The sequence below is a fragment of the Drosophila willistoni genome, unplaced genomic scaffold (genome assembly GCF_018902025.1).
Source record: "Drosophila willistoni isolate 14030-0811.24 unplaced genomic scaffold, UCI_dwil_1.1 Seg526, whole genome shotgun sequence".
NCBI classification, from domain to species: Eukaryota; Metazoa; Arthropoda; class Insecta; order Diptera; family Drosophilidae; genus Drosophila; species Drosophila willistoni.
In genome coordinates, this window is record NW_025814453.1 from 235,339 (window position 1) to 261,926 (window position 26,588).

Consider the following 26,588-nt stretch of genomic DNA (forward strand, 5'->3'; position numbering starts at 1 on the left):
GTCAATTACGGGGTGGGGAATGTTGGGGAATTAATTGCCGCCCCGCGCATTCTCTCTTATTCGAAGAAGAACTGTTAGAATTTACTTTGTCTTTGCTTGCACTGGTGACAAAGCGGCGGCCCGCTATGACGGCGCGCTAGTCACAGAAAATTAGGCCAGCAGGAAAGACGTGAAAAGGAGAGAAAACACAAATGTAAGATAAAATAAAAACATGTGCGAAATTTGAATTAACATTGAAATAAAGATTTCAGCCAACCGATCTAACCGATCGATTTGCCCCAGAAATTGTGCAACAAATATAGCGCAATACAACACAAAACCGGCGTTTAATTGTTTGGTTAGAGGGCTCGGGATATATGTTTGTCTCGCGAACTTTTTTGGAGCTGGCCCACGTCACAACCTGAACATTTTCTACAAAGCCAATACCATTCCTATGATCTTCCGGTTAGCAGTAGGTGAAAATTTCTGCATTCCGGTGTAAAGTCACTCTGAAAGTTGTCTACGGTTAATGGTTTAATTCTCTATGAAAACTCTAATACTGTAGAACCTTTAGGAGACGCATGAAATCGAATAGCCCAACTTTGTACTAATTAAGCGGCTTTCACAGGATTTATGTAATCGTGAGATGTTGAATCCGATCTTCCGATTGGAACGCGATGCTGATCGTGGTTGCTACATTGTCCAACTGAATTATTTAAATTCAAGCTTCCCAATCTTTGATCAATTAAATATTCCATCCTTTCAAAAATTGCATCCACATTTATCTCAGCTGGTCGATTTGAAGTTGATTGTTCTGATCATGAATATACTTTATGGGGTCGGAAAAGCCTCCTTATGCCTGCTATATACATTTTGGCGACTTTAATATACCATTTCAGCCTTTGGATGTATGGTATATTTAATATATTTGATAGCGAAGAATAAATGAAAAGAATAAGAGATAAATAAAAAGAATAGAGAAGAAAAAAAAGGGACTTTTTGATTTTTACACAATTACTCAATTCAAAGAAATGAATTAGAAGGATAGAGAAAAAGGTTATATTAGTATCCCACGATTAGGGAAGCTATCAGGATGTTATTATAGCTTCGCATCTAATCAATGATTTTCCTGTCGCAAGATTCTGGAAAATCCCAATACAATTTTAGCACACCGCTCACATTTCGCCACAAGGAAGATCACACAACTTTTACTCAAACATTATTATTTTTTTTTTTTTTGTTAAGTATATTTAAAATCTATCCAAATTTGATTAAATTCAATGAAAACATGGCGTGGGTCTTTAATCGTCATCTGCTGAGACCGTGGAAACTAGCCCTACCACTAAGGATCAGGCCTGAAAGACAAATCAAAAGGGTGCAATCTGGAGATCTGCTGCCAGCCGGTTGGGGTGATTGGTGAAGTCTGCCGAGGTGGCGAACTCCGAGCCTCAGGACCTTCTTTCGGACTGACGGGACTCAAACATTATAAATGATATTTATTCATGAGGTTTACTGAATACCAAAATACTTCAATAAATCGGAAGCATAATCCGAGTTGTATTTACTAAAGTGATGATTCTTATAGAAAACGGTAATCAAATTAAATAATTGGATCATGGGGCATCCAAAGTCCGAATTGGGGTTAATATTGTTTTGTTTTGGTGAATCTTAATTTTAAGTGTATATATATAAACCTATACATAGGTATTCAAAATAAAAATGCCCGGCAACATGTTGCCAAACATCACGCTTCCCAACATGCTGCAATTAATACACGCAACATGTCGTTACAATACAACAAGTTCGATCGGACCACATACGAACAAACCAGCAATTTCGTCACAGCGGGAAGATGCGTGGGAGGCAGAGAACGAAAGAACCAACGGCTGGATAGCATACGCACAAGAGAGAGGGCTGCGGTGCTCCAATCACAAGACGGCATGGACCGATTAAGAGAGGGTATGCATGGACAGTTGAGAATTCAGCAATACAGGCGCAGCACACCGACACTATGCGTGTGCCAATTGAGAGCGGGTACCGGTGGATGGAGCGCGCTCTATGAGGCTGAACAAGCAGAGAGACAAAGAAGAGCCAAAGTGAGGGCGAAGCATGTCCAACGGGGGGTAGTGGGGGGGCTGTGTGCATATCAAGTAAAGCCAATATCGTCGATCAAGTTCGATGGGCAAAGGGGGGTATGTGCAAGCCGAAGAAATGGCGGAATTAAGTATTGGGGAAGCCCTGTCTACGAGGCGAATACCGTATTGATGACGTAGACAAATGATTTTAGTTAATGTTGAAATGAATTAACTAAAACCAAATAAAATAAACGGCCATATAGAAAAGCAAACATGCCCAAAACTGAGAGAACGAGCCCACAAGGTGAAGGACATCGGAGAAAACAGCGTCGCCTAGCAACGAGAGGGGACATGCGACCAGAGCAGAGAAATAAACTAGAAAAGGATGGAAGCCCGCATAGCAACAGAGGCGCTATTTGGGCAGAGCGGAGGAACAAGGACAGGAATTTAATGGGCGCACAGCAGGCCAGAAAGTGGATGCGGCTGCGCAAAGGACTTGTACGGGACTTTCACCACGCATATCAACAGCGTGGATGAAAGCGATGGGCCGATAGAAATTCACCGGCTGTATAGCGGTATCACACCAAGTGATTCTGGAGGCCCATGAGGCCTATATAAGGCGAGCAGCAATTCAGGACATTTATCAAGTCGTCGAGTCAAGATCAAGCAATCAAGTCATCGAGTCCTGATCAGCAAGCGAAGCAAAAAATCTCTTTTGGCCTTACGAGTAACCTTAAGAATATTTGGCGCGTAGCAATCTACAAGTGCGAGCAAGTCATCGAGTTATAAGGCCTTACGAGTAACCTTATAGACTCATTAAACAACAACAAAATCTAAATATAATTACAACAAGTACACAGCCAATACAAACATCAACCCGAATCAGTGTAAAATCATATCTAAACATTTAACCAAAAGTCTAAAGCAGTTATATACATGAATTATTGTGTCGTGATTTATATAAACATTTAACCAAAAACCCAAAACATACAAGTAAACTCCAACATACATTTATATATACATAAATTATTGTGTCGTGATTTCACTGGGGCACAAATTAAAATTTGTTGTGCCGAACCTCGCCACAAAGATTAAAATTATCCTCAAGGACGAAAAAGGATCGTTACAACTGGCGCCCAACGTGATATACTGGTGAAAATTAAAACGCTATAAAAATAAAAAGTGTATACTAAAATCAAAAATGGGTAGAAATTGGATCTATCACATGAAGAAAGGAGGATCTGCTACAGACAGGCCAAAGAATCGGAGTCAGCATGAACGGCACGGTAGAGGAGATGGTGAGAGCAAGGAGGCCGAGGCGTTCCATAAAATAAACATGGCTACTCTGACGATTCCCCCATTCGTACCACCATAATGGGGAAGTGAAGGAGCGCTGGACAAAACCGATGGGAAAAATAACCAAAAAGAGACACAATTGAACCCACAAAAATGGCGCAAAACACTTGCTCGCAGGACTAGCGAGTATGCCAAGGTGGCTAAACAAGTAAGAGAGTGGACGTTTAAGTTCGATGGCAACTCAAAACCGCTAGAATTTCTGGAACAAATAGAGCGGTCAGCGGACATGTACGGCATAGAACTGGATATGATACCAAGGGCGATGCCAGAATTGCTAAAAAACAGAGCTCTAAAATGGTATGTGGCGAACAATAAACAATGGCCGTCATGGAAAGAATTTGCAGAATGCTTCAAGAGATATTTTTTGCCAAAGGGATTTTTTACCAAACTGGCCGATCAGGTCAAGGCACGCAAACAAGGTAACAATGAATGCTTTAAGGACTACGTGGTAGAAATGCAGACAATGATGAGGCCTCTAAAAATCCCACAATTTGAGAAACTAGAAGTAATTCTGGAAAATTGCACACCAGACTTGAGAATATTTGTTCGGCCACACAACATCACAAATCTGGAGGCGCTGATGCAACTAGCGGAGGAACATGAAATGCTGGAGCAGGAAAGAGCCGAATTTCACCACAGAAATAACTCACCTAGAGATCACAGCAGACAAGTAAATCACAGGGGGATAAACAACTACGGACCCCAAGAAACACAATGCAGAAGATTTCAGGATACCAGTACGCAAAACCAGAATCGAGCACATAACAACATACGAGAAGGAAGAGTCATGAATCCGAACCAGGCATGCCGCAGGTGCGGTGAGGCAGGACACTGTGCCGGCGAATGCAACCCTAACCAGCTAATTTTCTGCTGGCAATGCGGAAAAATCGGAACAAGAACGAAAGAATGGTGTTGGAGATCGGGAAACGGGCGTCGGTTGCAGCCTATGAGGTCAGAGCAGGAACCAGGACAACCAGCACCTCAAAATTGATAGGACAGCTAATAGAGGAGGAGGACCAACTGTCAGCAATGATAGAAGTAGCAGGAATAAAAATCAAGGCGACAATAGACTCTGGAGCCACAAGCAACTTCATGAGCCGACAGATGGCGGAAACTCTAAAAAACAAAGGAGACCGAGAGACCACTAACAAGCAAGTATACATGGCAGACGGGAAGGTCAGAAATATCAACGAGCAGTGGACAGGATACGTTCGATTCGGAAACAAAGAAATGAACATAACATTTCTCATCATGCCAGACGGAATAGATGCCTTAATCTTAGGATGGAATTTCTTAAGGGTGATAAACACCGAAATAGCATGCGGAGGCCACAGAAAAAAAATTCCAAATCAATTGCGTGAGGCAAGGTTCATAAGCAACTTGGATCTAAAAGACGGGTAATGGCAGATACTACTAATGACAGCATTTACAGTCCCAGGGAAAGGACTATTCCAATGGAAGTTAATACCATTCGGTCTACACTCAGCGTCAGCAACGTTTCAACGAGCACTAGACCAAGTGATTGGCCCAGAGATGATGCCGAACGCAATTGCATACCAAGACGACATAGTAATCGTGAGCAAAACACGGTGAATCTTAGTTTTAAGTGTATATATATAAACCTATACATAGGTATTCAAAATAAAAATGCCCGGCAACATGTTGCCAAACATCACGCTTCCCAACATGCTGCAATTAATACACGCAACATGTCGTTACAATACAACAAGTTCGATCGGACCACATACGAACAAACCAGCAATTTCGTCACAGCGGGAAGATGCGTGGGAGGCAGAGAACGAAAGAATCAACGGCTGGATAGCATACGCACAAGAGAGAGGGCTGCGGTGCTCCAATCACAAGACGGCATGGACCGATTAAGAGAGGGTATGCATGGACAGTTGAGAATTCAGCAATACAGGCGCAGCACACCGACACTATGCGTGTGCCAATTGAGAGCGGGTACCGGTGGATGGAGCGCGCTCTATGAGGCTGAACAAGCAGAGAGACAAAGAAGAGCCAAAGTGAGGGCGAAGCATGTCCAACGGGGGGTAGTGGGGGGGCTGTGTGCATATCAAGTAAAGCCAATATCGTCGATCAAGTTCGATGGGCAAAGGGGGGTATGTGCAAGCCGAAGAAATGGCGGAATTGGGTATTGGGGAAGCCCTGTCTACGAGGCGAATACCGTATTGATGACGTAGACAAATGATTTTAGTTAATGTTGAAATGAATTAACTAAAACCAAATAAAATAAACGGCCATATAGAAAAGCAAACATGCCCAAAACTGAGAGAACGAGCCCACAAGGTGAAGGACATCGGAGAAAACAGCGTCGCCTAGCAACGAGAGGGGACATGCGACCAGAGCAGAGAAATAAACTAGAAAAGGATGGAAGCCCGCATAGCAACAGAGGCGCTATTTGGGCAGAGCGGAGGAACAAGGACAGGAATTTAATGGGCGCACAGCAGGCCAGAAAGTGGATGCGGCTGCGCAAAGGACTTGTACGGGACTTTCACCACGCGTATCAACAGCGTGGATGAAAGCGATGGGCCGATAGAAATTCACCGGCTGTATAGCGGTATCACACCAAGTGATTCTGGAGGCCCATGAGGCCTATATAAGGCGAGCAGCAATTCAGGACATTTATCAAGTCGTCGAGTCAAGATCAAGCAATCAAGTCATCGAGTCCTGATCAGCAAGCGAAGCAAAAAATCTCTTTTGGCCTTACGAGTAACCTTAAGAATATTTGGCGCGTAGCAATCTACAAGTGCGAGCAAGTCATCGAGTTATAAGGCCTTACGAGTAACCTTATAGACTCATTAAACAACAACAAAATCTAAATATAATTACAACAAGTACACAGCCAATACAAACATCAACCCGAATCAGTGTAAAATCATATCTAAACATTTAACCAAAAGTCTAAAGCAGTTATATACATGAATTATTGTGTCGTGATTTATATAAACATTTAACCAAAAACCCAAAACATACAAGTAAACTCCAACATACATTTATATATACATAAATTATTGTGTCGTGATTTCACTGGGGCACAAATTAAAATTTGTTGTGCCGAACCTCGCCACAAAGATTAAAATTATCCTGAAGGACGAAAAAGGATCGTTACAACTGGCGCCCAACGTGATATACTGGTGAAAATTAAAACGCTATAAAAATAAAAAGTGTATACTAAAATCAAAAATGGGTAGAAATTGGATCTATCACATGAAGAAAGGAGGATCTGCTACAGACAGGCCAAAGAATCGGAGTCAGCATGAACGGCACGGTAGAGGAGATGAGAAAACAACTAGTCGAATGGGTAAACAACAACGAGTCTGATCCAGAATGGAAAGAAGAGATAAGCCGATTAGAAGACAAGTACACAAAAATGTCCAAGCAAAAACCAGGAACAAGCGCAGCACAGACAGGCGAGAATGGTGAGAGCAAGGAGGCCGAGGCGTTCCATAAAATAAACATGGCTACTCTGACGATTCCCCCATTCGTACCACCATAATGGGGAAGTGAAGGAGCGCTGGACAAAACCGATGGGAAAAATAACCAAAAAGAGACACAATTGAACCCACAAAAATGGCGCAAAACACTTGCTCGCAGGACTAGCGAGTATGCCAAGGTGGCTAAACAAGTAAGAGAGTGGACGTTTAAGTTCGATGGCAACTCAAAACCGCTAGAATTTCTGGAACAAATAGAGCGGTCAGCGGACATGTACGGCATAGAACTGGATATGATACCAAGGGCGATGCCAGAATTGCTAAAAAACAGAGCTCTAAAATGGTATGTGGCGAACAATAAACAATGGCCGTCATGGAAAGAATTTGCAGAATGCTTCAAGAGATATTTTTTGCCAAAGGGATTTTTTACCAAACTGGCCGATCAGGTCAAGGCACGCAAACAAGGTAACAATGAATGCTTTAAGGACTACGTGGTAGAAATGCAGACAATGATGAGGCCTCTAAAAATCCCACAATTTGAGAAACTAGAAGTAATTCTGGAAAATTGCACACCAGACTTGAGAATATTTGTTCGGCCACACAACATCACAAATCTGGAGGCGCTGATGCAACTAGCGGAGGAACATGAAATGCTGGAGCAGGAAAGAGCCGAATTTCACCACAGAAATAACTCACCTAGAGATCACAGCAGAGAAGTAAATCACAGGGGGATAAACAACTACGGACCCCAAGAAACACAATGCAGAAGATTTCAGGATACCAGTACGCAAAACCAGAATCGAGCACATAACAACATACGAGAAGGAAGAGTCATGAATCCGAACCAGGCATGCCGGAGGTGCGGTGAGGCAGGACACTGGGCCGGCGAATGCAACCCTAGCCAGCTAATTTTCTGCTGGCAATGCGGAAAAATCGGAACAAGAACGAAAGAATGGTGTTGGAGATCGGGAAACGGGCGTCGGTTGCAGCCTATGAGGTCAGAGCAGGAACCAGGACAACCAGCACCTCAAAATTGATAGGACAGCTAATAGAGGAGGAGGACCAACTGTCAGCAATGATAGAAGTAGCAGGAATAAAAATCAAGGCGACAATAGACTCTGGAGCCACAAGCAACTTCATGAGCCGACAGATGGCGGAAACTCTAAAAAACAAAGGAGACCGAGAGACCACTAACAAGCAAGTATACATGGCAGACGGGAAGGTCAGAAATATCAACGAGCAGTGGACAGGATACGTTCGATTCGGAAACAAAGAAATGAACATAACATTTCTCATCATGCCAGACGGAATAGATGCCTTAATCTTAGGATGGAATTTCTTAAGGCTGATAAACACCGAAATAGCATGCGGAGGCCACAGAAAAAAAATTCCAAATCAATTGCGTGAGGCAAAGTTCATAAGCAACTTGAATCTAAAAGACGGGTAATGGCAGATACTACTAATGACAGCATTTACAGTCCCAGGGAAAGGACTATTCCAATGGAAGTTAATACCATTCGGTCTACACTCAGCGTCAGCAACGTTTCAACGAGCACTAGACCAAGTGATTGGCCCAGAGATGATGCCGAACGCAATTGCATACCAAGACGACATAGTAATCGTGAGCAAAACAATAGAAGATTACAAACAACACCTGCAAGAAGTATTCAGAAGACTAAAAGAGGCAAACCTAAGAATCAACTCAGAGAAGTGCCAGTTCTTCCGAAAGGAATTAAAGTTTCTGGGGCACGTAGTGACAGAAAATGGTATAGCCACGGACCCGGACAAAGTAGCAGCAATAGCCCAGCTAAAACCGCCAACATGCGTGAAAGAACTACGCCAATATCTAGGTGTAGCTTCATGGTACAGAAGATTCGTACCAGGATTTGCAACTCTAACGCACCCACTGAACGCACTACTGAAGAAAAAAACAAGGTGGCACTGGAATGAAGACCATCAGGAAGCATTCAACGCAGTAAAAGAAAAGCCAACGAATGGACCAGTGTTAGCATGCCCGGACTTCACGAAACTGTTTGTTCTACAGACAGACGCAAGCAACATGGGACTAGGAGCAATCCTCATACAGAACACCGAAGAAGGCGAGAGGGTCCTATCATATCTGTCTAGAGAACTAAATTCGTCGGAAGTAAAATTATTCGGCAACCGAAAAAGAGTGTCTGGCGATAGTATGGGCCATACGAAAACTGAGACCATACCTGGAAGGATATCATTTCAACCGATCACATGGCACTAAAATGGCTGAACAGCATAGATAGTCCCACAGGCAGAATAGCAAGATGGGCATTGGAACTACAGCAGTACGACTTTGAAATATCATATCGGAAAGGCAAGCTGAACATAGTACCAGACGCCCTGTCGAGGCAACCAATGGAGAGATGCAATCGCATAACAGACAACGGCGCTAGACTACGACAAGCCAATAAGGAGTGTAAATGGATTCAGGATATGATGGAAAAAATCAAGCAACAGCCACAGAAATATCCAGACTATGTGATGGAAAACAGCCAACTATACAGAAACATACCACACAGAGCAGGACAAGAGAAAGTGGTGACCTGGAAAATGTGTGTGCCAAAAAATCTACGACAACAAATAATGGAAGAAAACCACACGTCAGCGACGGCCGGGCATACAGCCAGTCGGCGAACAATTGCTAGGACCGCCGCAAGATACTACTGGCCGGGAATGCAAAGAGACATCAGAATTTTCGTCGGGAAATGCGTGACATGTCTACAATTCAAACCTAATCAACAACAAGCGGCAGGAAAATTGCTAACGCAAGTACCGGAGGAACCATGGGCAACAATATGCGCGGACTTCGTTGGGCCATTGCCCAGATCAAAACACGGAAATTCGATGCTGCTGGTGATTATAGACCGTTTCTCGAAATGGACAGAAATCATACCCATGCGCAAGGCAGCTGCGGAGAACTTAGTAAAGGCAACAATATGCGCGGACTTTGTTGGGCCATTGCCCAGATCAAAACACGGAAATTCGATGCTGCTGGTGATTATAGACCGTTTCTCGAAATGGACAGAAATCATACCCATGCGCAAGGCAGCTGCGGAGAACTTAGTAAAGGCCTTCAGAGAAAGGATTTTATCAAGATTCGGGACACCAAAAATAGTGATAACGGATAATGGAGTCCAATTCACGAGCAGGATCTTCAAGAAAATGCTAGAAGGATGGGGAAGCAACACAATGCAGAAGATGTCAGGATACCAGTACGCAAAACCAGAATCGAGCACATAACAACATACGAGAAGGAAGAGTCATGAATCCGAACCAGGCATGCCGGAGGTGCGGTGAGGCAGGACACTGGGGGGGGCGAATGCAACCCTAACCAGCTAATTTTCTGCTGGAAATGCGGAAAAATCGGAACAAAAACGAAAGAATGCTGTTGGAGATCGGGAAACTGGCGTCGGTTCCAGCCTATGAGGTCAGAGCAGGAACCAGGACAACCAGCACCTCAAAATTGATAGGACACCAAATAGAGGAGGAGGACCAACTGTCAGCAATGACAGAAGTAGCAGGAATAAAAATCAAGGCGACAATAGACTCTGGAGCCACATGCAAACAAAATGAACATAACATTTCTCATCATGCCAGACGGAATAGATGCCTTAATCTTAGGATGGAATTTCTTAAGGCTGATGAACACCGAAATAGCATGCGGAGGCCACAGGAAAAAAATTCCAACGGTAAAGAGGATGCAGGACAGGATAATCGAACGGATATCAATCATGGTGACACAGAAGGAAGAGCAAGCAGAAATACACACGTTTCTAGAACATGAACTGATAGAGTTGCTCACAACGCAGTAAAAGAAAAGCCAACGAATGGACCAGTGTTAGCATGCCCGGACTTCACGAAACTGTTTGTTCTACAGACAGACGCAAGCAACATGGGACTAGGAGCAATCCTCATACAGAACACCGAAGAAGGCGAGAGGGTCCTATCATATCTGTCTAGAGAACTAAATTCGTCGGAAAAAAATTATTCGGCAACCGAAAAAGAGTGTCTGGCGATAGTATGGGCCGTACGAAAACTGAGACCATACCTGGAAGGATATCATTTCAACCGATCACATGGCACTAAAATGGCTGAACAGCATAGATAGTCCCACAGGCAGAATAGCAAGATGGGCATTGGAACTACAGCAGTACGACTTTGAAATATCATATCGGAAAGGCAAGCTGAACATAGTACCAGACGCCCTGTCGAGGCAACCAATGGAGAGATGCAATCGCATAACAGACAACGGCGCTAGACTACGACAAGCCAATAAGGAGTGTAAATGGATTCAGGATATGATGGAAAAAATCAAGCAACAGCCACAGAAATATCCAGACTATGTGATGGAAAACAGCCAACTATACAGAAACATACCACACAGAGCAGGACAAGAGAAAGTGGTGGCCTGGAAAATGTGTGTGCCAAAAAATCTATGACAACAAATAATGGAAGAAAACCACACGTCAGCGACGGCCGGGCATACGGCCAGTCGGCGAACAATTGCTAGGACCGCCGCAAGATACTACTGGCCGGGAATGCAAAGAGACATCAGAATTTTCGTCGGGAAATGCGTGACATGTCTACAATTCAAACCTAATCAACAACAAGCGGAAGGAAAATTGCTAACGCAAGTACCGGAGGAACCATGGGCAACAATATGCGCGGACTTCGTTGGGCCATTGCCCAGATCAAAATACGGAAATTCGATGCTGCTGGTGATTATAGACCGTTTCTCGAAATGGACAGAAATCATACCCATGCGCAAGGCAGCTGCGGAGAACTTAGTAAAGGCAACAATATGCGCGGACTTTGTTGGGCCATTGCCCAGATCAAAACACGGAAATTCGATGCTGCTGGTGATTATAGACCGTTTCTCGAAATGGACAGAAATCATACCCATGCGCAAGGCAGCTGCGGAGAACTTAGTAAAGGCCTTCAGAGAAAGGATTTTATCAAGATTCGGGACACCAAAAATAGTGATAACGGATAATGGAGTCCAATTCACGAGCAGGATCTTCAAGAAAATGCTAGAAGGATGGGGAAGCAGCCACCAATTAACAGCACCATATACGCCTCAGGAAAACCCAACCGAACGAGTAAATAGAACTGTCAAAACAATGATTGCCCAATATGCAGGAGACAACCAACGGAATTGGGACGAGTGCTGGCCAGAAATTACATTGGCGATAAACACAAGCCAATCTCAAGCAACTGGATTCACGCCAGCATATGTGGTGCAAGGCCGAGAACCTAGAATGCCGGGAGCCATATATGACAGCGTCACAAATGGCACAGGAAAAGAGCATGCAACAACAGAGGAAAAAGCTAACCAGATCAAAGAACTTTTCGAACTCATCAGAAGGAACATAAATAAATCAGGCACAAGATCAGGCACGTCATTATAACTTGAGACGGCGCGAATGGAGACCGGCGATTGGATCTACGGTATGGGCAAAGGAGCATCACCTGTCAAACGCAGCAGAAGGATTTGCTGCAAAATTAGCACCCAAATTTGGAGGGCCATACACGGTTCAAGGGTTCATATCCCCATATGCAAGCTACGACATGAAGTCACAGGAAAAATAAGACAAGCACACATTAGCCAGCTAAAACAACAAACAGAGGATTTAAATACAGAACAGCAGGCAACAGGTGTCCAGCAACGAGAAACATATCCAAGCAACAATGTACCAAACACCAAGCAACATGTACCCAACAACGAGAACGGAGCCAAGCAACAATGGTGCAAACAACACGCAACATAGAATGCCGACCAAACACAATATCGTAAACAACGATATTCAATCAACATATCGTTTTTGTTAAAGGAAACAAATTGACAACATGATAGTGGTAGTGAGTTGACCACCAAGACTCTCTCTCTGCCGAACACAAAGAGCAATACATGGAAGCAAGCGGGGAAATCAGAAATCAGAGCCAGGATAACGGTACTGGGAAAGTGCACCAAAAATACGAGGTTCCCATGGGCTTAAACAGCGCCGGAGTACACTTCCCGTAAATACAAAAATCCTAATAAATATTAAAATAAGCAAAATGAACCAGCTGGACGTCTAGCCAGGGCGGAAGCTCCTCAGGAAAGAGTGTGACCAAAGCATGTGAATCTTAAATTTAAAAAAAAACTAACGGCAGAAACTGGGCATTACAAAACCATCTATGAAACAATGTGCCCAGGAGGGCAACAGGTAAATTCAAATCTCCTAGAACAATTAGGAAGTCTTTGTCGGAGGGATATGAGGAAACAAGTTGAATGGCTTCCAAATGGGGAATGTATAATGCCAAGCCGAACTATGGTAGAATATACGTACAAGTAATATAGGCAGAGAAAGAATTTAATGAAATTTTAACACAAACAAATTCAATCAATTGGAAGACTTGGCAATTTCGGACGAATACGACGAATCAACAATGATCAAAACACCGCCACCGCCAACGCCATATTACAGATAGTTCGATCAAATTATAATAAGGTGTACCGGACAAAAATCTCTATGACATATCTGGCCAATAAGATTTTAGGAAACACTTATTTTATAAACAAAATGTTCCGAGTATAAGAAAAACGGACTGTTTTAACACAAAGTTTGGGGCTTGAACTTTGCCCTGGATGTAGGCTATGACTACTTCAGAAGTAGAATAAGGATCAAGAATCGCAACAATGTTTTGCTTCTTAGGTGGAACTACAATTAGGAACCAGGGCCATATTTATAGAGGCATATACAAACCAAAGTAAAAACTAACTGCAATATGCAAAAATAAGAGAAAGAAAGATAGAGAATATTGTTAATATTAAAACACAAACAACAACATTTTTCGGCATTTGATCGTTTTGCAATCTGCGTGCATCCCGATTTCAACACGAAGTGCACTTGAGAGCGTAAAAACAGAATTTGCCTGTTGCAGCATTTCGACGCGAGCGTGTCTATGTCGCTTTGCTGGAAAGATGCACATGAAAAAAATAATTATGGGATTGTTTTCCCTATTTATTTTCTTCGGGTTCACTCGTTTAAGCGATTGAGGCTAATATTGTTCACTTTTTATTTTGCGAAGTGTAAAGCACACACATACATTGATAATTTTCGTTGCCTCTACCCTTAGTGTAGACTTTCGGCAGAGCGACGCAGATTGCGAAATTGAGCTCTTCTCTATTGTCGTTCCCTCTTTCCTCTTTTGAACCCTAATGGGTCAATACTCAAATTCTTAGTCTAATTTAACATTTACGTTTTTACATTTACGTATGTAAATATGTATTTCATGTTCATTTTGTCATCCACATAGGAAGAAATTCAATAAGATGCGAATTTATGGGGATATTAACATTCTCTTCAATCCCAGGACATTTTCTCTTAAGCTTTATATCTACAAATGTAAATGCTACAAATGTGTGTGTATAAATACACATACATACATAAGCAGATGAACATGTATGTATGTATACCTAATTGTAGAACTACGAATTTCGAGAAGTCAAATGCGATTGCGTGAGTTACGTGAAGGAAATATGTACATATGTATGTATTTATATACGTATGGGTGTACATACATATGTATATTTGTTGTCAACTTCAATTTAGTCTTCGTTGGGCACTTCGAAGAAGAAGTCTTTTTACTGCTAAAAAATTGTATCGGTATCTGTGCAATGGTGTGCATATCCTTTACTCCAAAAAATCTTTGGAATAAACAAAACGTTTCAGGCCATTGTTTAAAATTTTGTGTTGTTATGTAGATACATACATATGTAGATATTATGATTCAAACTAATTTACATACATACATGCATATGTTCTTATGAATGTAGAAATGTATGCTTGTTTATGAATTTACAAGCAAGAGATTTGCAAAAATATCTATGTACATATGTATGTATGTACAAACATACATGTACATATGTAAGTAAAAACATATTTTGTAATAATTTTGGGCGTGTCGCAACAAGAAAAAGTAAATATGCATAAAGAGAGAGATTAAACAAAAACATTTTACAAGACCAAAATTGGAATAATAATAATGGAACTGAAAAAATGGAATTTACATGTACCTTGGTTTTTACTGTTGCTCAGCTCAACACATTCAGGTATGTATGTACACGCATACAGACTAATGTATATACATACATATGTATAAATATATATGTACATACATATTTTAAGAAATTTCGAATGATATGCAAAACTGGTATTCCAAATATATTTATGACGCAAGGTGTACACCTACATATGTACATACATTGACATTCATTAATTTTAAAAATAATAAGGAAAATAAGTCACATTTGTACATACATACATACATACAATTCGGCCATACATAAATTCATCCATATACACATACATACATATGTATGTACATACATACAATCATACATATGTATGCAGCTGAAATACCATAATGAGTATAAATTTTTATACCAACCTTGCTTGTGCAAAAAATTGTTTGACTTACTGTACTCGTTTTTAATTTTAATTGTTTTTGTAATACATACATATGTAGGTACATACATATGAACATACTATGTGTTATTTATGTATTATTGTATAAAAGGTAGCTTTTTCTGTTGTCGTCTTCAGTATTTTGATTGCAAGTTAGAAGGTCAGCGTCTGCGGACTATTGGATCAGAATACATCACGCAATGTAAATCCGTTAATTATTATTTATGGAAATATTTAGTAACGTCATTCGATTCTAACGAATCACTTGACAAAACAAAAAAAACAGTTTATGCAAATACATATGTACATATATGTATGTATGTACATTAAATTATAAAACAACTTTTAAATTCCCTGACTGAATGAATGCGATGTTAAAAATATTGCCCAAGTTTTTTTAAGGCAAGCGAAGAGACAGAAAGATAAGACATTTTCTGTGGTGAATAAAAAAGAAGCTTCCGGTCCGACCTTAAAAGTCAATAATATCTATTAAATCAGATAGGATAACTTCAGATAGGAAAATGAATACAAGCAATTTTCACGCCCAGGTATAAAGGAAGACATAATATTAAGTATACAACTTCTAATTATTGAAGGCTAAACACACAATTAAATTGTGAGATAATAAAAACTGCTTTTACGACAACTTGCTTGTTCAGTTGTGTCGCCGATTCCACAAAATTCCATCAAATGCTTCGCAATTTGAACACAACCCGGATGTGCAACGGTACGATTAGTCATTCAAAAATTAATGAAAAACGTGATTGAAAATACAAGGTGGCGCAAAAGAAGTCATCCGGGCCAAAATAAGTTACCCGATGTTGCTTGGCTCTAATTTTTTTTTATAAAAAACTTTGATTCTGTTTTTAAATTATGTTTATTTAAACACTGACAAACTTATTGGCCAAATAAACATAAGTTTTTTTTATTTAGAAAAAAATGAGAACCAAACCACATCGGATGACTTCTTTTGGCCCGGATGACTTCTTTTGCGCCACCTTGTATATATATACCACAGATACCTATTATACCTACAGATGTGCCAATTCCATTTAAACGTATTTCTATTAGATTGGTATTTGCAATGTCTATCAACAAATCCCAAGGCCAAACGATATTTATTTGTGGCTTAGATTTAACAATAACATATTTTTCACACGTAAGATTACACGAGGTATGCTCTCGAGTACGTAACCCATCCAGTTTATTTATACAAAAAATATTGTTCACGATATTGCATTAAGAGATTGATAAGCTAACTCTCCTCAAACACTAACAATAAACTTATTCGTATGATTTACATATGTATATGTTATTGACTCAAGAAAATTAAACAGTATTGATTTTGAGATCAGTATACAAATCAGGACCTATAGTGTAGCTAATAATACTGGGGTTAGTACGTTAATGGCGTGATTGACGCAGATTACCTTGAATTTAGATCTGATCTTTGTCCATCTTTCGCTCTAAGGATAATAATCTGGAGTAAGCATTAGCTTTTAAGTAGTTGTATATTATAGTTATTCTAAAAAAAACCAGATTCAAATCTATCTTGTTTTCTTTTAAGCACTAAGACCGAAGTCCCAAGCCCATTCGCCAACAGTTCAACGTAGAGTGCGCAAGTCATTTCTCTAACAATATTATTATCTGGGTTACGGTTTGCATCGAACAGCACTGTCAGCTCGTTGCCAATCACAACTACCAAGACAGCAACAAAAACTACCATGTCGACAGCAACTTCAGAAACGTTTGAAGACGTGTTGACCTGCCTCAACACCAACAAGCATTGCTTACTACGATTAAAACCCCATCGCAATCTGTCCAAATTGAGAGCGACAGTTACATTAAAATAAACAACCGGAAAACATGCCCACAAAAGAGAAAAAGAACCAATACGTCTAGAATACCTATGCCAAATGCAAGCGCCTCTCGCTTAAACAGGAATCGGTTTAAAATTCCTGCCGAGCAGAAGACGAAATGGTGCCATCGCAGAAAAGGCTAAACCGGCTAAACCACCGCCACTATAGATCCGTGGATAGACATTGTTTGGTATGCTAACGGCATCTCCAAGCCCATGCTGCCGTGTTGATTTAGCAGCTTAGAAGAAAATACTCGTTTCACAACAGATTTGAAATGCAGTTCCTGCAATATCTAAACTAGTTGTACAGTACTGCCCACCATGATTCCCCATTTGCGAAAAGGAATTCACCGAATCCTACAACACACTGACAAAGCGTAAGGGCAAACAGTTGTAAAACACATTACTCGACTCACTCAATAAGACCGATTGAGTACTGATTACATACTGGCTTGAAGACCCACGCAAAGTGCCTGACTTAATTGATTCTACAGTAACCAATAGAATTCTGCGATGGATTCTCAAACACTGTGGCAAAACTGATGTAATTAACATCCAACCACTCACCAGTACCATTTATGGTACTAAACAACCACCACACTTACACACAACCTAATGGCATTCTTACAAACCGGCACGTAGAACAACTACTAACGGGACAAAGACGTCTCAAAATAGAAAGTCAGAGTACTTGTATATCAAACCAACCGCAACCTCTCTTAGGCGTTATGACAAAAATAAACAGTGCTCATACATCGAAAAGCTCATGCCGATTAGCGCCAAACATCCTTTGTGTCGAATCGAACATGGGTTTGTTTACCACTGTTATTGTGTTTACATATGTACTTGCCGTTAACTATCCCTTCAGAATCTAAAATACACATTTGTGTATTTTACTTCTTGACCGATGCGCATATAAAACAATTTGAAAGTCCATAGACATGTTCTATTAACTTATGGTTTAAAATTAATTTTCAAAGTCCGGACCCCACCTAATACTTTAAATCTTGGAATCGACATTGGGTTAAGAGGAGATACTCGCGATTTCGATAAATCAGTACGGACTCCACATGGTCTTGATAATCAAATCCAAAGCAATCTTTTTAGTCTGCGAGGATAGTTTTCATTTGGCAGATCTGCTGCCAGCCGGTTGGGGTGATTGGTGAGTCTGCCGAGGTGGCGAACTTTGAATCTCAGTACCTCTTTTTGGACGGAGAAGATTCGTAAGTCCCTGTGTAGAACAGACTAATGGACATACAAGGGGGCACCGACCAATCTACGTAGCAGCTAGTTTTGGAACTTTGTAGTATTTCCACGTTGAAGTGACACGCTGTACACAACTGAATGCCGTATGTCCATATGGGCTTTATCGCTGAGCTTCGATTTGCGATAAGCCAGTGAATCTGTCTTGTTTTTAGGTTCAGTTGCATCGACTTGCAGTGAGCCCCCCAATTAGGTCTTCGGTTAAGCGTCTGCTCTCTGACGTGACGGTCGTGTTTTTGCATAGCTCCTGAGTTTTATTAATATTTATTGTTTTCTCTCAATTTTAATTTGTGCTTAGTTTGTTTATGCTTTCGTTGGTGTTGGTTGATTGACACCCTTGAGTTTTATTTCCATAATTCGCCAAATTAAACAGTTTTTTCTTTTTCGTGATTAGTGTCTGGTGCATTTCATTTTTTATTATTCTCTCTCGTCATTGCTTCTGCAGTTGCTCCCCTCATCGCCCCCATCATACGATTAGTGCTAGTGGTTTTGTTGTTCTCTCTGTTTTGTGCTTGTGCTCAGCTTCTCTCCCGCGTAATCACTTTTGTAAGGCCGCCTCTCAAAGCTCGGCTTATAACTGTTCTTGTACTCTCTCTTGTGCTGTGCACTCTAGCTTGATTTTTCATCGATAATTATCTTTGTGATAATAATTTTTTGTCTTGTGTTTCTTTTGGCTTTGCAATGGGTTGTTGTCTACCTGCTTGCATCCATTCTGATCGTATTGATGATCAGTATAGAGCAATATCTTGTTGGCTCTGCGATAATTTTATTCACTTAAAATGTGCTGGCCTCAACGGCCGCGACTACCACAAATTTTCTGGTTTGTCTGTGCTTCGTTTAAAGTTTCTTTCTTTAAACAAACTGGCCAAACGAGTGTGACTCTAGCGTTCATTGATTGTCGCAATTCGATTTTGTTCCACCTTCTGAAAAGTTGCCCAAGAAATTAACCCTTGAGTTGCCTCATAAGCAGTCGCCTGCACTCTCTATTACATATTCTCCCATTTTACTTTCACTTACTTTTATGGTTGACCCTAATTTTTGGCCAGAGGGCCTACTTGTACATGAGTTTGCGCCCAATAAGCGCTCCATTCCGTTGCCTGTCTACCTTCCTAATTTATCTTCTGCTTCAAAAAACTAATAACGTCTAGTCTTTGCATTCATTATCAAAATGTAAGAGGACTTCTTACCAAGCTGTCGAAACTGTTCTGTGATAGCCAAACCGTTTCGGCTGGCATATTAGCTTTTTCTGAAAGTTGGTTAACTCCTCTCTTTTGGATAATGAAATTCTTTCTAATAACTTTATTTCTTATAGGCTTGATCGTGTTGGTCGTCGTGGCGGTGGAGTGCTCATTGCTGTCAACTCGAATCTGTGTTCAAGTGTTGTGCCGATTGATCTGCCCTTAGGTGTTGAGTTTATTTACGTTGAAGTTAGATGTTCCAACTTTAGCTTATATATCTCTTGTTCACATATTGCTCCAGCTTCTGATATCATGACCTACATGCACCATGCTGATGCTTTGCAAACTATTTTAGTCGTCTTAAACATCGTGATTTCTTTATAGTTTTAGTTGACTTTAACTTGCCTAATATTTCTTGGCTGGTTGATGACAATCTATCTTTTTTTTCTTTTTTTTCAACATGTTTTTTTTTATAGCCTACTTAAATGTCCGCTATCTCAGTTGAATTCTTTACTTAACTCTTCTAAAAGAATCCTCGATCTTGTTTTTGCTTCGGATCCTACTTCAAACACAGCCCGTTGTGAAGCCTGAAGCATTGAAGTTATTATTTCTTACAATTCCGTTACTAATTCATTTAACAACATCTCAGTTTCATCGTGGATGTTTTTGTAAAACAAATTTTAATCTTTTTAACAGCTTTATTTTCTCTTTTGTGAGAGAACTTGTAGCTTTCCTGATATTTGAAAGGAGTCTTTTATTATTCCGCTTTTTAAAAAGGGTAGCAAATCGGATATTTCGATCATTCTATGTTGCTCGCGAAACTTAACCTTATTGGTTTTTCCCCGAAACTATTGGCTTGGTTAAAGTCGTATCTTATTGGCAGAACCCAAAAGGTGTCTTTTCGTTCCTCGATATCTAAAACTGTTCAAGTTACGTCAGGTGTACCCCAAGGCAGTTATCTGGGCCCACTGTTATTTACTTTGTTTATAAATGATTTGCCTTTCGCCTTGGCTCATTCACGCGTGTTCATGTTTGCGGATGACGACAAGATTTGTTATTCCTATAATGATCACTCTTTCCAACAGTACTTGCAATCAGATCTCGATGCCTTCTGTGATTGGTGCCACGTTAATAAATTACACCTTAATGCCTCTAAGTGCTCTTTTATGACTTTCAGTCGTTTGTCTCCGTTCCTAGCTCATTACTCTATTAAGTCTGTTCTGTTAGATTGTGTAACATCATTCAAAGACTTAGGCGTTATGTTTGATCCAAAACTCTCATTTAATGTTCATATTGCTTCTATTGGCTTGGCTTCATTAAACGTTGGGCCAAAGAATTTGATGATCCCTATGTAACAAACGTTTTATACACTTTGTTAGTTCGCCCTACTCTCGAATATTGCTCGTCAGTGTGGAACCCGCAATATGATGTTCACCAGCGTAGTATTGAATCGGTACAGAAGCAATTCCTTAAGTTTGCGTTACGCGGTCTTAATTGGGACCCGAGTCTTCGCCTACCTTCTTATTCTGACAGACTTCTTATTAATCTTCCTTCACTTTACAACCCTAGGCTCGTATTTGGCATTCTCTTTCTCCATAAACTAGTCAACGGTGAAGTCATTTCTACTAAATTACTAGATACGCTATATTTTTGTGTTCCCTGACGTCGGACCAGAAACCATTTTCCTATTCACCTTAGTAGATGTCTGACTTACTACTCTCTTCACGAACCTTTTCGTGTTCTTTGCCAATCTTTTAACAACCTTTCTCACCTAATTTTTCCTCATCTTTCTGTCACTTCTCTTCGCGCTATACTTTTTAATTTGGACTTGGATTGGCTGCAACTCATCCCTGACCACATTGGCTGTGAATCGGGGCATAGCTGGCACCTTATGCAAATAAAACACCTCCACCGGGTCGTGGATGTTTAGTTGTGTATATAGCTAAGCTACCTTTTTCAATTAATTACTATCTGTCTTTAGCTTTAGATTTTTGTTGACGTAAATAAATAAATAAAAAAATAAGAGTTAAGCCGACATAGTTCACCTTGTCTGCTTTGGGAGGCTTAACCATATCGAGCTGCCTATGGACGATTTCTAAAGCAGGCGTTTAACAGAGTTTGGCATGAGACACTCCTCTTGAAGTTCATGTCCTATGCTACCGGCCCCTCTATTCCTTATGTTCAAATCATATCTAGCAGATAAAACATTCTACATTAGATGTGACTTCGCTGTGTCCAGCATTGAAAAGGTCATGGCAGTTGTCCCTAGTGCAGCGTCCTCGGAATTAATGGAAGTGAATATTTTAAACAAAAACACTAATGGGTCATAGATTGACATGATCATCTTATAAAAGTCTCGTTTTGTCGGGCGTCTTTTTAATAATAATAATAAATGGTATGTTGAGCAATTCTTGGGACGCATTCCGCTCCACAAATTGAACTAACTAAAATACGTTGCCCATGGCGGTCTTGCTCACAAATTTGTATCTATAAGAACATTTCATATTATCTAACGCAAAAATCACCATGGTTTACGCGGGGCCTGTCAAAAGGTATTAAGTCACGGGTCTATCATCGGATCTTTCTCGTTACTTGGTTGCTAAATCGAATTTTATTGTTTCTAATTCGGAATGCTATAATAATTACTTACATTATTGCATTTTGGAATGCTCCGAAAATTCCAAGGAGTTCTATAGTTTCGATAACTCAAATCAAAATTCTATCTCCCTTTCATCGCTTGCAGTTTTTAATAATGTTTCAGCCTCTTCTGATCAATCTATTCCAAACGTATTAGCTAACTTCTTCTAGACTACGTACATATCCACTAAGTACAACTCTAGTCAGATATAGGTATCCATATCCTATAACGAAATCCAATTGCATTCTTAATTCTATTATAGCGAAAAGTTTTGTAGCCAAGGTGTTTCCGCTTGTGTCCTGAGGTACTGTGGGGAGTCTGTTACACTGTCCGAGTTGCCAACTATATGAAAGGATTCGTTTATTATCACAAATGGTGCAATAAATCTGACGTCACTAATTGCAGAGGAATTTCTGTTCAGTTTGAAAGTACTTCGTAAACTATCATCGTTGTCAATGAGAGTGCAACACAATACGAAAACATAGAGAAACACGAAAATGTAAAGTGTGTTGGTCGAATCGACAAACGTTAGTGTTCTAGGAATAAAAAAAATTAGATTGTTTCAAAAGCTACAGTATTTGAATGTTAGTTAAGAGCTTAGCTTGTGGCGTAGATTGTGGGAATAAAATTATTCCGACACTACACAAATCTGTCAAAATTTCGAGTAGATTATCATGTGCGACATCTTCTGTGGAATTTTCCATCATAACATCAATGCTCCCGAGGAGGACGGACGTGTTTTTTCTTAGCTTCCGCGTTTTTATGTTTGTGTTAACATTTTTAACAACTTTAATTACTGTTTATGTTTCGTTTTTTCTTCTCTTCCTCTCCCTCCTTAATATCATATTTCTTCCTTGTAAATCCCAAGCAACGCGCATTTGTTGTTGTCTTGCAATTTCTTTGAGTTCTTGTTGCAGTGTTGATGTTATTGTGATTTCTAGCTCCAGCGCTCGCGCTTTTTAATATTACGTTTTTTTTTCGTTTTCGTTTCGCTCGTCGCCGTTAATTGCGCTCATATTGCACTTCTGTTTTGTACATACAAAAATATATATAAATATCTCTCTATTTCTTTTAACGCTTGTGCACCCTCAATATCTCTCTTTCTTATTATTTCTGGACCTCTGAGTGAGTTATATATTTTATTACCAAAAAAAATTCTTATACGCTTCTAATTATATTCCTTACCTTACCTCATAATGACTGTCTTCTGTTAAAAAATGTTTGCAGCCCGCCCCACCCCTGAATAGATTTATTTATTGTTGGCTGTGTGGATGAATATTGCCGATAGGGATCCCTCCACCACTGTGCCACCTAAAGAACACAATTTTGTGTCGAGACTTCTCGCCGATGCTGCATCTGATGATATCATGGCCTACATTCGGGCTAAACTAAATGTCTCCAATATATCGGTAGAAAAATTTTAATTTTCATATTCGAGAGAAATTTTATCTCTGAAAATCAGTGTTCGAATTGATTTCTTTGACAGTATCTCCAGTTCTAGATCCAATTCCGATTTGTCTGGGCAAGAAAATACAACCATGGATATTGTCTGGACGTTGTCTCGTACAATGCGAAGTATGTGGCCCATACGACACCAGGACATAGCGTGTTTCGCGCGAGCCCAAGGAAAGAGCTGTCCACCTCCCGCCCGACCGACCGTGGAGTGCAGCCGTATATCGGACAGCACGATCGCGCGGACAAATACAAATAAAACGGACAAACAATTCAAAATATGATTAATTACAGCTAATAACTAGCTAAGTGTGAGGTTTTCATAAGAGAAAGAGGCTTCTGATCTGTTTACGGGATACAGAAGATTGTAATCAGAACATAGCACTCGAAAAGTTTCATGCAAAGAATAGTTTGAAATACAGTGTTTTAAGGATAGAGGAATACAATTTTCCAGTAGGCTTACGGGGTACGGGTAACTTATATAAAAGCAGAGTATGATTAACAGAGTCAAAGGCATTGCTGAAGTCAGTATAAATGACGTCAGTTTGCACGGCAGTCTTGAACCCTTTGATTGAGTGAGATGTAAATTCTAATAGTAATTAGTAGTTGTGGATCTACGTTTTTTTATTGGGATGACGAAATAATAGAGCTACAAAAATGCTGCAATTGAGATGTTATTATTTTCTCAAATGCTATGGGTATGACACACAATTTAGAAATACCCTAATAGTTGGAGGATTCGGACTTTTTCCCCTTTTCATGAAGAGAAATAATATATGATCTATCCCGTCTATCCAGATAGACGGGAAGGCGGAAGATGTGACGGACAGTTTGAACAACTTAAGTATTGGCTTACATAGGGCCTATGCACATACCCTTAATACGCAGCCTTGTATTCCGTCAGGGCCATGTGCATATACTGGTTTGACGGAACTGAGCACGCTTAGAACCGAACTTTCATCAAACACAGGGTCTAAAATGCAGTTAGACGATTGCTAGTGATGAGGATAAGGATGATATGCTTGATAAATCGAAGAGGAATAAGTTGTTTTGAAAAAATCAGCAAACATATCGGCAATTGCCTGATCAGTGTCAGCTTTATTGTTTTCGAAAGACAAGTAAGACGGGTGCACTGATGTCTTACGCTTTACAGTGACAAAGTTATAAAATTGCTTAGGATCCCGAGAAAACCTATGTTTATAGCATTTTTTATTTTTTATAGCATTGTGAATTTAGCACCATAAAATTTGATCGAGAGACTACATAAAGGGAAAAATCCGATGCTTCACCGGATTTTTAAAATCTTTTATAGCATCTTGATTTTACGTTCTTCAAGTTGCATAACTCACGTGAGAACCATGGAGGTCTATCAGACCATCCTTGAGTCACACGCGGGACACAAACATCAAAGAACCACTGAAGAGTTTTATAGAAGACAGAAATGACAGAGTCCATATCCGTGCAAGTATACAGATATGACCAATCGTTTTTTAACAAGAGTTTTTTAAGTTTAGTAAAGTTTGTCTTGCGAAAACATCGGGTTGGAGGCATCGAGTTATTATGTCGAGACATAACACCAAAAGGAAGGTCAATGGTTACATCCAGAGTTGGATGAAAGTTGTCTTCGGGGATAACTAAGGGATCAGTCCTGGAAACATCGCAGTTGGAAGAATCCAACACAAATACCAGATCTAGTGATCTGTTACGACTATGCCGGACAGGATTTATTTGAGTTAGGGACAACTCAAGCAGACCATATATGAAACAATGTGACAAGGAGGGCAACAGTAATAAAGAATCAAATGAGAGGGTCCAGGCAATCTCAGGTAAATTAAAATCTCCCAGAACAACGAGCAAGTCTTTGTCAGAGAGATATGAAGAAATAAGTTGAATAGCTTCCAAATGGTGAGTGTATACTGCCAAGTCAGACTGTGGTGGAATATACGAACAAGTAATATAGGCAGAAAAAGAATTAAACGAAATTCTAATTCAAACAAATTCAATCTCCTGATTGGAGGACTGGACAATTTCAGACGAGAACGCCGAGTCAACAGCAATCAAAACGCCAACACCATTACGGATAGTCCGATCATGTCTGTATATTAAATATTTTGAGGGGAAAATTGAAGCATCGAAACAAGGTGACAAGGAGGGCAACAGTAATAAAGAATCAAATGAGAGGGTCCAGGCAATCTCAGGTAAATTAAAATCTCCCAGATCAACGAGCAAGTCTTTGTCAGAGAGATATGAGGAAATAAGTTGAATAGCTTCCCAATGGTGAGTGTTTACTGCCAAGTCGGACTGTGGTGGAATATACGAACAAGTAATATAGGCAGAAAAAGAATTAAACGAAATTTTAACACAAACAAATTCAATCTCCTGATTGGAGGACTGGACAATTTCAGACGAGAACGCCGAGTCAACAGCAATCAAAACGCCACCACCATTACGGATAGTCCGATCATGTCTATATATTAAATATTTTGAGTAAAAAATTGAAGCATCCACAATATCAGGTTTCAGGCAAGTTTCAGTAAAGGCAAGAATATGAAAGTCAAAAGTTAATCTATCTATATAGAGTCTAGAAAGTTTAGATGGTTCAGAGTTAGGGACGAAATTAGTTGTTTGACTCGCCAACAGGTTCCGACGAGCCGGAAGGAACGTTATTCACTGAGGCAGGTAGCAGGCTAATTGGAGGCCGATTCTTCTTTTATATTGTATACTCTTTTACGATAAGGTGTTCGGGTTAAAAATCTTTATGACATATTTGGACAAAATGATCTGGGGAGACACTTATTTTAAAGGACGAAGTGTCCCGAGTATATGCCGGTTCGGAAACTACAACAGATATCGT

The 26,588-nt window shown here is 40.2% G+C and overlaps 1 protein-coding gene across 2 annotated transcripts in view; it reads left to right on the top strand.

Moving 5' to 3' along the window:
* Positions 1 to 14,877: 14,877 nt before the first annotated feature.
* Positions 14,878 to 26,588, top strand: part of LOC6646392 (lachesin) — a 145,138-nt gene continuing 133,427 nt past the window's right edge. For both annotated transcript variants that reach the window (XM_023178047.2, XM_023178048.2), the window contains exon 1: positions 14,878 to 14,990. In XM_023178047.2, coding sequence (XP_023033815.1) covers positions 14,924 to 14,990 — 67 coding nt within the window. In that variant the 5' untranslated portion in view covers positions 14,878 to 14,923. The remainder of the gene's footprint in view (positions 14,991 to 26,588) is intronic.